The following is a 16,211-nucleotide window of genomic DNA, read 5'->3' on the forward strand; positions in this document are numbered from 1 at the left end:
TCTTTAGAATTACCGTGGTGAAACAAAAAAAATTCTTGAAATTCGTTCATCATCATCATCGTGATGATGATGATGATGATGTTTAGAAAAAATGACACTAGAAGGCAGTATGATCAGTGATTGAATTATTATTTTTTTTTATTTTCAACAGACTGATAATTCAAATTATTACAACTTTACAAAATTTTTTTTTTTAATTCTCTTGCTAATTTCTATACAATAATAATAATAATGATGATGATGATGATGATGATGAGATAGATGGAATCAAGAAAGAATTTGTTTTGTTTTCTGTTTTCTGTTTGTTTTGTTTGTGATTCTGTTTTTTATTCTTTTGAACTATATTAATAATAATAATAATAATTACAACAAATGGTCAAATTGTGTTTGTGTGCGTGTGTGTGTGTAAGCCAAAATGATATTGATGACTACCTTGATTATCAATTAATCAATTTTTTTTTTTTTTTTGATTGAAAAGAAAGGAGGTAAATGGATGGTCAAAATGTTTAGTGGTCAGATATGATGATGATGATGATGACGGTGGTGGTGGTGGTGGTGGTGTATTTGAGTATCATTTTTTGTGTTGTCGTTGTTTTTCTGCCCTTTTTCCCTCATTCATTTATTCATTTTTTTGTGTCAATTTGAAAACAATACAGAACCCAAAACAAAAAAAAAATTCAAATGATGATGATGCTAAATATATCATGGATGAGAGAAAAAAAATAATGAAAACATCTAGGCCATTTAAAATTGATCAAAGATTTGTTGTTTCAGTGTGTATTGTTGTTGTTGTAGTTGTTGTTGTTGTTGTTGATAATATTTACAAACTAAAAAGAATTGGATTGTATCGGCATGTTATATAATTGAAATTATTGTTGATGATTAATCAATCAAATTGATTGATTAATTGATTGAATTTAGCTTGTTTTACTTGATTCCGATAGGCCAGGCGATGAAGCTGTTTTATAATTTTCATCAATTTCATCATCACTATCAATGGCCATTGTACTATGATTGTATAGGCCTTGTGCCATCAAATGTAATGCTAATGGTCCACGACTAGGGCTAGATTTTTTTATTTTAGCCCGTTTATTTTGGAACCAAATTTTTATTTGTGATTCATTCAATTTTAATTCACGTGCCAAATCTTGACGTCGTTTTTCCGTTAAATATCTTAAATGGTCGAGAGAAAAAGAGAAAAATGAAAATTAGCATCACAAATCATAAAGTCAAATCAATTAATTAATTACTTGTTATCAATAAATTCTTGTTTTAATCTTGCCAATTGTTCCGCAGTGAATGCTGTTCTAGGCCTTTTTTCATCAACTTTTTTCTCTTTTTTCTTTAATTTTCGAGATCTTGGACCTAGATTTTGAGTGAATGAAAAAAAAATAAATAAAAACAAAAATTTAGAATGAATAAAAAAAAGTATTTATCACGTTTAATGACTTTCTTCTCTCTCTCTCTCTCTCTCTCCCGATCATTCAATGTTCGTTAACACAGTGTCAAATGTGTAAATGTCAACTAAATTGCTAGTGTGTGTGTGTGTGTTTGTGTATGTAGATTAATAGAATGAATGAATATAAATTCTTCAAAAATCAAATGAATGACAGTGATGAACGAGCTAATCTCTTGTTGATGATGTGTGGTATATAAACTGTGGAAAAAAAAGACCACCACCGATGTTGTGTTGGTATACATTTATATACATCAAACTAGACACACACCAAAAAAAAAGAAAAAAAAAATTCACATTTCATTTATCACTTTACAATTCAAAATTGGCGAGAAAAATAAAATGTCATCATCAACAACAACATCACACTCTTTTGGAACAAACAAACAAACAAAAAGAGAGAAACAAATGCTGTCCGTTTCAATCATCATCATTATCATTATAAATGAACAAACCAAAAAAAAAAACCAAAACCCAAATACACACACCACTTACCCACACTCACACACACTGTGTGTGACAAGTTCAATTCTTTCTTTTTTTTTTTTTGGTTGTTCATTCTTCCTAATTACTTTTTAATGAGCTAGAAAAGCAATGAAAACAAAAAAAAAGACAGAGATGTGAAAGAAAGAAAGAAAGAAAAAAAAATTCAAACGACATTATCATCATCATCATCGTCATCAATGATGATGATGATGATCATACATGAGAATGATCTTTGACAATGACAAAATCTTTCTATGGGTTTTTTTTGTGTGTGTATGTGTGTGGCATTTTATTGTCATCATCAAAAAACTTATATGTCCTGTCGGCATAATAATAATAATGTGATGAAGAGAATAGAATTTGATTGACTCAAAATCATGATGATGATGATGAACATTTAAACCATACACGTCATTATCACATTCTTTTTTCTTTTTTTTTCTTGGTTAATCATAATTTTAGGTTGACAGTTTATGTGTTTTGTCAATTGTCATCATCATGGTGATGATGATTTCTGAAAAGAAAATATTTACATTTTACTGAGAAAATTAATCATTTTTTATTATGTTTGTTTGTTTTGATCAAAATGATTCAATATTGTGTTTTTTTTCATGAAATTTGATTTGATTTTTAAATTTCATGGTCAGATTTTTATAATGAAAAACTACAATCCATATGATTTATTCCATTCTTGCCCAAAATATGATGATGATGATGATGTATTTGATATGTTATTCACACACATACACAAATTGAATTCATATGATTCGTTTGAATTCAATTAGATCGTTTTCTGGTGCGTGAGCATGTCAAACATCCATATATATTAAAATAAAATATTTCATGTGCCTGTGTGTATGTGTGTGTGGTACATGGTTGTTGGAACACCATGAACATGACATGAAAATTTACCATGTCCGTTCGTAACATATATATCCACACCAAATAACACTATTCGAACACACACACACAGAAAAAAAAAAATTTTTTTTTTATCGCACCAAAACCAGATACCAGAACGAAATAGAGAGACTAATAATGATCAAAATAGAGAGAGAGAGTGAGAAAGAATTTCAAGTGAATGAATGAATAAATGTGTGAGACAATCTATCTAGCCACGCACACACACACACAGGGGTTTTTAAATATCAATTTGTCCTGAAACATAGCATATGTGCATATATAGTCTATGTGTGTTTTGTATTCTGAAACTATATATACTTATATATACCGTTCACCATAAAATTATATCCACCCGGTAGCAATCATCAATTGTATGATGATGATGATGATGACGGTACAGGATGGGGTTTGGTCGATTATAACATTTTTTTTTGTTTTGTTTTTCTTGAAATAATTTGGGTTTTGGAACAAAATAATAATAATAAATAAATAAATTACTCGATTATTGTTCCTTATTATGGAATGTTCCTAATGGAACCTTAAAGTGAATTTGCTGTCAACATAATATAATAAATATAATATTATTAAAATATTAATAATAAACTCTTGGAAAAACATGTGTAATAATAATCTAATAAAATAAATAGAATGAAAAAAAGGCTTATTGTCGTCATTAACACTGAACAGTGAACACTTATATAATGTTTGTAGCAGTAGTAATAAAATAAAGAGTAGTGTTATTGTTATTATTAGTTGAAGTGAATAATATCTCTTATCAACAATTTTCATTCATTTGTTTCTACTTCTAGTTTGTTTGTTGTTGTTGTTGTTGTTCAGAGATGTGCTATGCTATACTAATACAACAAATAAACCGGAGAGAATTCTATTCTATTCAACGACGATAATTGGTTAATTAAATTTCCGGTCGTTAAGCTTTGTTATTTACTTAGTTAGTTAGTTCGTTTTTTTTGTTTTCCTTTCAATATAATATCTCTATATATGATGATGATGATGATGTGCTTGTACCATTATACAATCTTGATTCTTTACATTTTCTTGTTGTACATTATGATTTTTTTTTTTTTTTTTTGGAAAAACTGAAAAAAGTTAGATAAAACCTGAACAAACAAACACCACTAGACTAATAAATAGTAGTAGTACAGTATATATAGTCTTTAATTGATAAATTATGGATCTACTGATATGACTGTCTGTTTGTTGTTATTAATTTGTTGTTGATTACAGTGAGACCTTGTTGTTGTTATTGTTGTTTTATGTGATGGGTAATGTTTGTTGGTTCTTTTTTTTCTCACTTTATATGTGTGTGTGTAAGTTAATACCCGCGACAAATATCAACAAACACATAAATGATGGTTGTAAGGTCATAAAACCAGAAAATAATTGCCGTATTTTGGAACATTATCTGTTTTTGTTTGTTGTTGTTATTGTTGTTGTTGTTCACCCTAATAATTTAGATCCTTGAATGGTTTTTTTTTTGAGAGAAAAAAAACGAGAAAAACGGATTCAATGATTAGATCAAATGGCACACGCGTGCGTTCCAGAAATAAAACTATATTCCCAAAGTCCTGTGTGTGTGTGTGTGTGTGTTTAAATTGTAGATAATGTTCGTGATGTGCTCTATTATGGCAACCAATAACAACAACAACAACAACGACAACAACAACAAAAAAGCCATTAGAATCAATGAGCAAACACAAGAAGAAAATAAAATAAAAATCAAATCGGGTAATAAACATTGATTTGACAGTTTTGTAGCCGTTGTTGTTGTTGTTATTGTTGTTGTTGTTGGGAATTTTATTTGGTGACAAATAAAATTTTCGTGAATCTAATAAGATGTACAAAATCTTTCGTTTATTCGTTTTTCTCACTCACACACACACACACACATTAACTTTGTCAAAATTGTTCATTATTATTGATGAATCAATATCAATTACCATTTAAGTGATTGAAATTATTGAAAAATTTCATTTCATTATTGCCATTGCCATCAATATTGTTGCTGTTGCTGCTGCTGTTGTTGTTTGTTTGTTTTGTTCGTGATTGATGATCATCACCTTTGATTCCTTTTTTATTGTTGTTTTTGACGGATGTTTGTAAACCAAGTTTTTTCAGCACTGAATTTTTTTTTTTTGAAATGAATGATCAATTTATCATTAAATCAAAGAATGAATTAAATTGAATCCGTTTGATATTTGTGAATGAAAGAATCAGAGCAAACAAACAAACGAGAGAGAATGTGATGGCAAAACGAAACAAAATCAAGCTTAATTTAATTGAGTTTTAAGTCTTTCAAAAGAATCATGAACGCCAAACATTTATTCAAAGAATTCTAATGAATAAAATAGTAAGCAAAAGTTCAAGAATTTAGAAAAATAAATGAATGATGAATCAAGATGGGCAAAATCATGAAAAGAGAGTATATTCACATTCATCATTTAAATATATTTCAAGATTTTATAATTTTTGCCCATCATTTGTCATTTTTTTTTTCATTCCATGCGTTTGTTTTATCCAATTCGATTGTTTACTTGTGTATAATAATAATAATAAATATATTCGATGATAGAATCAACAATTAATCATTTTTGGTGCACCAGCAGCAGCAGCAGTAGCAAGTAGCAGCAGCAAAAAAAAAAATGAAATTCAATGAATACAGAATGCTCACAGAATCCTGATCATATGAATTCAAACGAATTTATCATGAACAATGAAAATGATAAATAAGAAAAAAAAAATGAAACAGACAGAAACACATTTCGACAACTTTATATAAATGAGAAAAAAAAATTTCATCATTTCTCTGTTGCTGCTACTGTCGTCATAATTAATCAAATTAACTAATTAATTTTTCATTAGTCAACATTTTCATTTCAGTTCATTAAGTAACATTTTTCTCCAGTATCTGTCATCATCATCATCATTATTTTTCGTGAATGACATTTTCTCTCTCTCTCTCTCTCTTAATGAACTTATTGTGAATATAAATAAATGAATGAAAATTTAATGTAATACCTCCTTGTACAATAAAAAACGATAATCAATTGTATCATTATCAATCGAATCAAATGATATGATTGATCGATAGTTTTACACTATCTGATCACATTATTGTCAATGAATTGATTTAAAATTCATTCAAAATCATTTCATATTATCAATTCATAAAAGATGATTTAATGATCGGCAAAAAAAAAATACCGGAGAATCGATATTTCTTTGCGATAATCTTCTACTTCTAACCAAAAAAAAAAAAAAAAAAAAGATTCGGCTGTTCACCTCGTCGAATAATAATTTCCATGTGTCACCCTTAACGATAATGGCTGATCATGATGATGATGATCACCATCATGATCAACGGTGGCCAATATTGAAAACAAGATGAGTTTGTGGCCTGTCAAGGTGTGTGGCCAAATCAAAATATCTTCTTTTTTTTTATCTGTTGTGGTTGTTGTTGTTGTTGTTGTCGGTGTTGTTGTGATCGTTGAAAATTTATATCATTGAATCAATCAAGAGAGAAAAAAAAAATACACTAAGATGCAATGTGTGGAATTGTTATCAGACAAACAAAAAAAAAATACATCAAACGCATACCATATAATCGAAATCATGCAACTTTTTTTTCGGGCAATCAATTTTCTCGTCATAGATCTAATAGATGTTGTGTGTGTATGTGTGCATATGTTAGTGATTCACGTGTGTAAAAGCAATGAAAGCATTCCAAGCGGAACGATTCGGTTGCTCTTTTTTTCGTTGTTGTTGTTGATTTGGATGCAAAAAAAAAGAATTTTTTCGGTATTTTACTATTTTGCAAAAAAATGCACGTGCAATATGTTAAATGAACAGTGTGTAAATTATCATCATTATTTAGTCTTTTTTTCATAGACAATTGTGGAATGTTCAATGTTATTAATCGTCGCTTTGTGTGTGTGTGCGTGCGAGTGTGTGCGTTTGTTGATCTGTCAAAAAATCTTCAGATATTTATATATTGCAAACACACACACAGCATTTGTTCATTAACATTTATTTGTCAAAAAAAATGAAATAAAATTACTGCTTGTAAACACAATGGCATTTTTTTTCTCTCTTCTAGTCAATTTGACATGAAAACGTAAAATAAAACTATATCAATCGGTAATATATAAATATAGAATCATCATTGTAAAAAAAAATCGAATGAGCTGTGTTTTATCTTCCTCTGCAAAAAAAAATTAGGTACTGCCTGTGTTTGTGTATATGAGTTATCCGAGAAAAAAAAACAATCAAGAAATAAAAAAAAAACACAGAGTCAATTGATATCCATCCATCCATCCAACCATTCGAATCATTTGTTCATTGAATAGAATTGCCTAAACATCATTTTTCTCCTTCTTCTTCTTCTTCTTCTCTCCCATTTGATTGTCGTGTGTCAACGATGAGTTAATATTTATTATTATTATTTAAAACTAATGATCCGTAGCATTTATTTTCAAATATAAAAAGCTAAATAATTTGTTTTTTTTGTTTATCTAACTTTTTTCAAGATTTACCATTCTCTGATGATGATGATAATGATGATGATAATAATGGAAAATGATGATCATGGTTGTTCAAGCATCGATTATTGTCTACAATGTTTGATATTTTGAATGAGTTAAATTTTTTTGGCTTTTTTTTTGTTGTTGTTGAAAATTTCAACATTCAATACCCGAGATAATGTGTTCGGGTTGGTTTTTTTTTCTGAACAAAAATTTCAACCATTGAGATTGGTACAAGAAACAAATGTCAATATGATTTTTGATTTTAATTAATCAAACTGCTAATCTTTCAATGATGATGATGATGATTTTTTTCTCGATTAAATTGATTTTTTTTTGGCAATTCTTGAATCGGCTAAATGTTTTCATTTCATTTCTAATACATTGACCATCAGACTTGTTTGTGTTTGTCTTAATTAAAATGAACAACATCATGTTGTTCGGTCGCATACACAAAAACACAGATTCGGCATCAACAACAACATCATCATCGGACTGATAATAATCACCTGCTGATTCTGAACTAAATAACTTTATAAGATTTCGGAATTTTTTTTCCCCCCCCCACTGTCATAACACATCATAGAGATGAATGAATGAAAAAAAAAATTGTACAAAAAAATCAATGAATATCATGTCATAATATGGATGAAGAGTAGAAAAAAAAGGATAAAAAAAAACAACATTGACATATGGTGGTCATCACAGGATTTATGTTCCATAAACACAGACAGAAAAAGTATTTCTTTGATCAAAAACATGATTATCGAATCATCTGAAACAAGCAAACAAAAATAAATTCATAATTTCATTCAAAGTCAGAAAATAAAAAAAAAACTTTTATTAGTTTGAAATTGAAATAATAATTCATTTGTGAAAAAAAAATGAAATGGTCATAATAATAATAATAATAATTTCCACCAGATATGACCAGTGATGATGATGATGATGATGATGATCTTTTATTTTATCGGGTAATAAAAAAAAACGAAGAAATTCTTGGCAATGCCGAAATCATCATCATCATCATCATGGATATTCTAAAAAATATGTAGACCATTCAACAACAACAACAACAACAAATGGACCAATTGATCACGAGACACGCGTCCAAAAAAAAAAAAAAAAAATATGCATCACAGAGAGAAAAAAAATTGCGGAATTTTTCATATCTAACACGCACACCTATCTATTGAATTGAATTGAAAGAATTCATGTATATATAAAATGATGCAGAACTGATTGGGTAATAAAATTCCAGATTCATCATCATCATCATCATCATCATTTGCACCAGATCAATTATTATTGTTGATGCTGTCATCATAAACAAAACCAAAAAGAAAAACATTTGAAAATAAAAAACACATGTTGTTGCTGTTGTTCATTCAATTTTTTTATATAGCTTAATTATAATTTCAAATTTTCTCATCATCATCATCATCATCATCATCATGGAAAGAAATCGAAAAAAATCATCATCATCATCAAGTTAAGATCTCATAACATTTATTTATTTGCAAAAAATTTGATTTTTTTATGACCATGTCGTTTTTTTTTTCTCCATTTCTATATATCTCAAAATGGTGGTAATAAAATTGGCAAACATCCTGGAGATTATTATTATTATTATCATCATCAGGTTTTTAGTGGTTTTTATTCATTCGTTATTTAACTAATTTCAGTTCAATTAATTGTTGTTGTTGTTGTTGAATTTTGGAATCATTCACAAACAATATTAAACATGCATATATATAATGGTGGCTTGTCAACACAGAAATTATTATTTTGATTTTTTTTTTGGCAGACAAATGTGATGGTCCACATGTGAAAAAAAAAATAAAAATTCCAAATCAATCAATTTCATTGGCATTGGATGAAATTGTTCAAAAAAAAAAATGTAACAATATTCCAATGATATATTTTTTTCCAACTAGCTTATTGATCGATTGATTGAGATTGACCTTATTGGCATGAATAACCTGAATAGATAAAACTCAATTATATCATCTATCTGTTACTGTTGACAAAATCGTCAAACAAAACATTGAAATATGACAAAAGAATAAAATAAAATGAAAAAAAACAACCATACAAAGAACAATTGGACCAAGAAGAAAGAAAGAAAGAAAGAAAAAAAATTTGTCAACACAAAGACACACACAGAGAGAGAGAGAGAGAGACAGATAGATAAAATAAACAAGATGATGACAAACTGGCAGGAAAAAATAACTGTCATCAATGAGAGACCAGATCAACACAAAGATTCAACTAACAAAAAAAAACAAACAAACAATATAACAGTGTCCACAGTAGATTATTGAATATTAAAAGATAAGTTCATTTTGATGAATTAAGTGTGTGTGTGTGGTAGTTCTTCATGCAGGTATGAATCCTGGCCAAGCCACCAAGGAGAAAAAGATACAATACAAAAAAAATGATATACAGGCAATTCAAGTCAAGTCAAGCACAAAATAACTTTTTTTTTCGTTTTTTTTTATTTCATTTAAAAAAAAACATGCCACCGGTATTTTTATTATCATTATTATTGACCATTTTCATTCATAAATAAACCAGCCGAATAGACCACATCATCATCATCATAGACGACGTTGGTGGTATATTATATTTGTCGGCAGATTGATTGGAGATTGATTTTTTTTTTCGTTCATCGAAATCAAGTTGAATAAATTGAAAAAAAAATCCGGTTCGTACACACACACACAGAGAGAAAGAGAGATATCGTTCATCAAATCTTCAATGAAGAGTTCAATGGTTTGAATTCGATGCTCATAAATTAAATGGGGATTAATAGAGAAAACCAAAACCCCCCAAAAAAATGATGAGAATTTCGTTTTGCAGCCAAAGCAATCGATTCAATTGCGAAATTAATTTTTTTTTTCAAAAAAAAAAAAAAAAAAAATTTTTGTTTGCATGAAATGAATGAATGAATGAATAAATGAAATGTCCTGTCCTGTTTACATTTACAAAAATCATCATAATGACAATAAAAATCTAAGGTCAACAATGACAATAACGGATGTAATAATAATTGATAATCAAAAAAAAAGGAAGAGTCAATTCGGTATGGACGACCGTTTACGGTTTTCATTCTCTATCTCTTTCTCTCTCTCTATCTCTCTAGTTATTGTTATTGTTGTATAAACTAATTTGACGGAAATCAATTTTTAACGTAAAAATGTGAATAGAACACACACATATAGACAGACAGACAGACAATGAAGATAAACATGCAGATCATCAATGTTGCCAGTATCACTAAAATGAATGTTGTTGGGACAAAAGTCAAATGGCAAACAAAATAGAAAATTGAATGAATGAAATGTGTGCGGCTGAACAACAAAAAAAAATCGATGACAAAGAAGATATCTTGTTCAATAATAAATTAATTTTTCAAAAAAAAAAAAAAATTCATTCAATAGTCCCCGGAATTATAATCCTAATGCTCTATTTTTTTTCTTTGAAGAAAGAAAAGAAAAATTGATTTGTCCTAAAAAATGATAAAAGTTCATCATGATGATGATGATTAAGGTCTTCATCTTTATCATTCATTCATTATTAGCAGCCTGTGTGAACAACAACAGTTGAAAATAAAAACGGTACCAAGTCGTACGACCATTTTTTTTTTTTTTTTTTTTTTTTTTTTTTTTGGTTTGGCCAATAGAGACTTTTCTATTGGGTCAATAGAGAGAGAGAGCCAAAGTTTGTGTGCGGTCCCTTCATCATCATCATAATCATCAATCAAAAGGTGCCATATGTGTGTGTGTGTGTGTTTTGACTTTTTTTTCAATGTGGTCTTTTACGCCTTTTTGGATACATCAAGCACAGAAAGTGAGAAAGAGAGAGAGAGAGAGAGAGAAACACAAACACCATACAAACGTTTATATAAATGGACCTAGGATACGAATGAGTGTAATTTTGAGATAAACGGTACGCGATTTATACAATAGAATACAATACGATAAAAAAAAATACATGAATGTCAAATAAAAGATAAACCAATGTGAAGCTAGAGCTATTAGCAAAAAAAAAAAAAAATTCAAAAATTCAATGGGAAGATGGACCATCTCAATAGATATAACAGTCCTGGGCCGTGAACACACACACACACACACACACGCACACAAAGGAAAAAAAATTTTCCCATTGTATGAATGAAATGAATGCCAACAACAACAACAACAACAACAAAAATTTGACCACGAATAATATAAATATACCGTGAATAATCTAGTAATAATAATAAAAATGTGAAACAAACAATCACCGTATGCCACACACACACACACACAGGTAGCTTTTATGAATTGAACAAATGTCATCAGTGTGTGTGTGTGTCTGTGTGTCTGTGTGGTTGATAATCAACATCACAAGTGAGAAACTGACATTTAACAACAACAACAAAAAAGGTCATAAATTACACATTTTACAAATCATCAAATAAAGATAAAGATTAAGATTATCATTTTCAAAATGGCTAATTGATTCTTACTGATTTTTTTTTTAATTTTTTGTTGTATAGAATTTTGGTTTTGCATCAACAATCAATATAAATACCAATACAAAAACAATTCAATTCATTTGAAAAAAATAAAACGAAAAACGAAAACGAAAAAATAAAATTCTTGCTTACCTGATGATGGTCGATCAGAATATCTGGTACAATAAACCCATGCTGGCCATAGAACCGGTTGTTTTGCTTTTTCTTCCAATGTTACTTCTTTACCAGATTGTTCATTTGATTCATTCGATGTCGCTGTTGTTGTTGTCGATGAATCTTTACTACTATTATTATGATGATGATCAACAATATTATTGGTGTTTATATTAATACTTTGTGATGATGATGATAATTCTTTGGTTGATGTATTGCTTAATGAACTAATTGATGAACATTCAGAATCGGAACGTTTACGTTTTTTTGTTTTTCTTTCATTCGTTGAAACCAATGCGTTTATATCGAATGATGAATGTTTATTATTTTTATTATTATTACGATGATTGTGATTGTTGTTGTTGTTGTTGTTGCATGTGGAATTATTTTTAACAGAATTTTGATGATGATGATGATGATGATGAAAATGGCCACTAATATTTAATCGTTGCTGTTGCTGTTGTTGTTGATTCAGATGATTATTGCTATTATTATTTGATGATTTGACTAAATTAAAACAGGAATATTTTTCTTGAAATTGTTGATAATAAGCATAGAATAGGCTACGGCTTGTTAAATCATTTTTATTTAGGCCAAATTCTGGTGATAGAATATTATCGATAGAGAATTTCAATGCACGTGTTGTCTGTTCAACAATGGAATTTGCTGCTGCAGCAGCAGCAACAGCTGCCTGTACAGCGGCTACTGTTTGTGATGTAGCCGATGCTGTTGTTGTTAATAATGATGATGATGATGTTGTTGAAGATGAAAGATTTATAGTATTCGGACTAAGGCTTTGTAATTTTTCCAATGGTGATGATCCTTGATGAGCCGTTGGTGGACTTTTTGGACTTTTCACTCGTATCTGATGATGAGAATTATTATGGCATTGATTTTGGAAAAAATTTTGCTGATTATTTCGATTATGATGGCCAGTCAATGCTAATGGTTGTGGTGGTGAAATCGATCCTGGTCGTCCCATTGTGATTGCTGTGTTGACAACAATATTATTATCGTCTGATTCGTTCAATGTCTGTTGAACAAGTGACGAAGGTGATATTGGTGTTGTTGATGACTTTGGTGATTCTGGCAAGGAACTTGTTGTTGTTGGACAAGGTGAGACCGCGTTTTCAGAGGTGGACACTGCCGCGGCAGCGGCTGCAGCTGCAGCAGCTGCCCTTAAAAATAAAGTTGCGTCCTCCATCGTTGACTTAGTTGTTGCTGTTGTTATTGTTGACTGTTGTGATTGCTGTTGTTGATTGTTGTTGTTGTGGTGGTGGTGGTGGTGGTTATGGACCTGTGATGAATAATTACTTAGTAAATGTTCAATCGAACCACTATTGATCGGGTTATTGGTGGCCATTGTTGTTGTTGCTGTTGCAGCGGCCATCAATGATTGAAATGATGAATGATGATGATTAAATGATGATTCTGATGTAGATAATGATGAATTTCTTGATGATACATCTAAAGCCATGTTATTTCTTTGCTTTAAAAGCAAATATGGCCCAAATAAATTCTCGTAGAACCAAATTTTGACCGTTTTCAATTATGATCAGGATTCTAATATGTTGATATTAGAAAACCTGATCAAGATTATTGATGCAAAAAAAAAATTTTCAACAAATAAATAGCAATAAATCTGGAATGTATATAATGATAATGTTCAAATTTTCATCATCATCTTTGTTGTTGATGTCGTAACCAAATGTTGTAAATGTCAATCAATCGATAATTTTCAAATGGAAAAAAATCAATAAAAAAAAATAACATCAAATCAAACACAGAAAGCAAAAAAAAAACAATCAAAATTTCTGTGTAATTTTCAACAAACACAAATGGCCAATTAAATTAATCACACAATGTTCAAATCAAATTAACGACGACGACGACGACGACGATGATGATGATGATAATGATGAGAATCAAATTTAATGATGATGAGGAAAGAGATCATTGATAATTGAAATTTTACAATAAATGAATTTTTTTTTCTGTTAAGGGGAAAAAAATTATGGAAAATTTTTTAGTTGACCATGTTGACACACACATATGCACACACAGGCAGAAATTTTTTTTATTTCAAAATTAAAAATCGGTTATTGCTGAGGATTAGTTGCAGCTGGAAATTGTGTTGTTATTGTATGTATGTGTGTGCGTTTTTGAAAACGTTTGGAATGGAAATGAAGATGCCAGATTGTAGTTGTTGTTGTTGTTGTTGTCGAATGTTGTCGATAATGATGACGACGATTTAATGGCTATATTCTCTCCTGGAAAGAAAAACAGAAGAACATATATTGATAATATAATGAAAGAAGGAGTCAAGTCAAGTCAAGTCAATCACATTCATGTATATCTATCTGGTTGTGCGGGCAGCGACGAATATTGTTGGTTGTTATCATTATTATCTTCAAATGTTTTGATGAAAAGAATAATAATAATAACATAATACATATTAAATCGTTTAGATACCACAAACACACACACACACACACACAATGCTTGTTGAATATGAAAGGTAAAATTGATTGTGATATATATGGTTGATGTATAGATGGGTAGAAGCAATAACCTGAATTAAGCGCTTCTTCATTCATTTATTATTTGATCAATATATCAGTTTTCAACCATATGTTTTAAAGGTTTAATATATGAAAATGAATGAATTTTGTATCAACAACAACAACAACAGCGACGAAAAATTCAATGATTGAATACTTATACCATATATACACACACACACACACATATATATATATACAGGCTATTTCCTTTTTGGTGGTGGTATATAAATTGTGTATATTTGAAAAATTTTCTTTTTCTCTCTCTCTCTCTTTCCTATGGTGTTTGTTTGTATGTAAAAGAGCAATTTCTCTCTTTCTATTTCCCATGTAAAATATTTTCATCTCTTCATCATCATCAAAATGATGATGATCATCATCTTTATTTTCATTCACGGTATTCATACATCTCTATTGAAAGTTTTATATATTGCAAAATTCATTCGTTTTTTTTGTTGTATATATCCATATATACATTGTGTGTGTGTGTGTGTGAAAATGCCAAACCCGCTATACGATATAATCAATGAAGCAAATGGGCGTATTCCAATTATTTATTGGCCCAACCTTATTTTTGAGGTTATAGCTATAGAATATATACAGAACACTCATGTGCACAAATAGAAAAATCATCATCATCTTCATTATTCAATGAAGAAAAGATGAGGTTGGTTGGTCTGTCGGTCGGTCGGTTGGTTGGTTGGTTGATTGGTTTAGTGTTGTTGTTGCTAGCTAGCTAGTTTGATTTTGCCATTTTGGTCATCACGAATGATGATGATGAGAAAAAAAATTTGCAAAAAAAACTGGTTTCATTCCGTAGAGTGTTTGTCTACCCAAACCAAAAAAAAAAAAATTTATTCGTTATTTGAAATATTTATTCGAGGTTGTAGTGGTAAAAAAAAATGATCAATGATAGGACTGTTGTGTGTACGTATACGTATGTGGGGTGTGGACCAAATATATTCATTGGTTGTCTCTTTTTTTTTCGTTGTTCAAATAGATCTTTTGTTCTTTCTATGTGATCCAACAACAACAACAACAACAACAATAACCAGAAAAAAACGCAGTTGCTCTGTTCCAACAACGTTTGATGATCAATAGTTTTTTTTTTTTTGGTTGATTGAAACAATATTGTTTGACATTTTTGTTATACAATACACAAACACACACAATGTCATGACACATGCTATATATACAATGTCAGTGTATGGGTTTTTTGTTTGCCAAAAAAAAAAATGATCATCATCATCATCAAATACAAACATCAGAAAAATGTGAGAGTTTTTTTTTGGCCAATTTCATACATCATCAAACTTGTCGTTGTTCATCATCAACATGGCAACAACGACGATGGCGGCAATGGCGGCGGCTGCTGCTGCTGTTTTCTGTTCATCACCATATAGTAGTGGTTATTATTTGATTCAATTTCCTTTACATAAAGGAAAAAAATGTATAATTAATTCATTGAACACACACACACAACAAACCCAAATGGATTTGATCTTTTTTTTGTTCAATAGACAAACGGAAACAAACCATCATGTTTGAAATGGTTGTAAAATCTAGTTTAATTTAATAAACTTGTTATTGGG

General features: G+C 29.6%; 1 protein-coding gene across 2 annotated transcripts; it reads right to left on the minus strand.

Moving 5' to 3' along the window:
- Nucleotides 1–210: 210 nt before the first annotated feature.
- LOC124495734 (uncharacterized) lies at nucleotides 211–14,611 on the minus strand. Of its 2 annotated transcripts, XM_075733524.1 has the most exons (4): nucleotides 12,038–14,611; nucleotides 4,804–4,983; nucleotides 1,251–1,365; nucleotides 211–1,173 (listed from the first exon to the last, which is right to left on the minus strand). In XM_075733524.1, exons 1-4 carry the CDS (start codon nucleotides 13,533–13,535, stop codon nucleotides 918–920), a joined length of 2,049 nt encoding a protein of 682 aa, XP_075589639.1. In that variant the 5' UTR covers nucleotides 13,536–14,611; the 3' UTR covers nucleotides 211–917. The 2 variants fall into 2 exon arrangements, with proteins under 2 accessions (XP_075589639.1, XP_075589640.1); XM_075733525.1 differs by lacking the exon at nucleotides 4,804–4,983.
- Between the last annotated feature and the right edge of the window lie 1,600 nt (nucleotides 14,612–16,211).

The sequence above is a fragment of the Dermatophagoides farinae genome, chromosome 8 (assembly GCF_024713945.1).
Source record: "Dermatophagoides farinae isolate YC_2012a chromosome 8, ASM2471394v1, whole genome shotgun sequence".
NCBI classification, from domain to species: domain Eukaryota; kingdom Metazoa; phylum Arthropoda; class Arachnida; order Sarcoptiformes; family Pyroglyphidae; genus Dermatophagoides; species Dermatophagoides farinae.

Excerpts from the sequence above, each read along its gene's own strand:
- LOC124495734 (XM_075733524.1), bottom strand. The coding sequence starts at position 13,535 with ATGGCTTTAGATGTATCATCAAGAAATTCATCATTATCTACATCAGAA. Across the intron at positions 4,984-12,037 it reads TTCTGATCGACCATCATCAG|TGCTGAAAAAACTTGGTTTA; the intron begins GTAAGCAAGAAT and ends AAAAAAATTCAG. Across the intron at positions 1,366-4,803 it reads TAATTTCAATCACTTAAATG|GTCCAAGATCTCGAAAATTA; the intron begins GTAATTGATATT and ends CTCAAAATCTAG.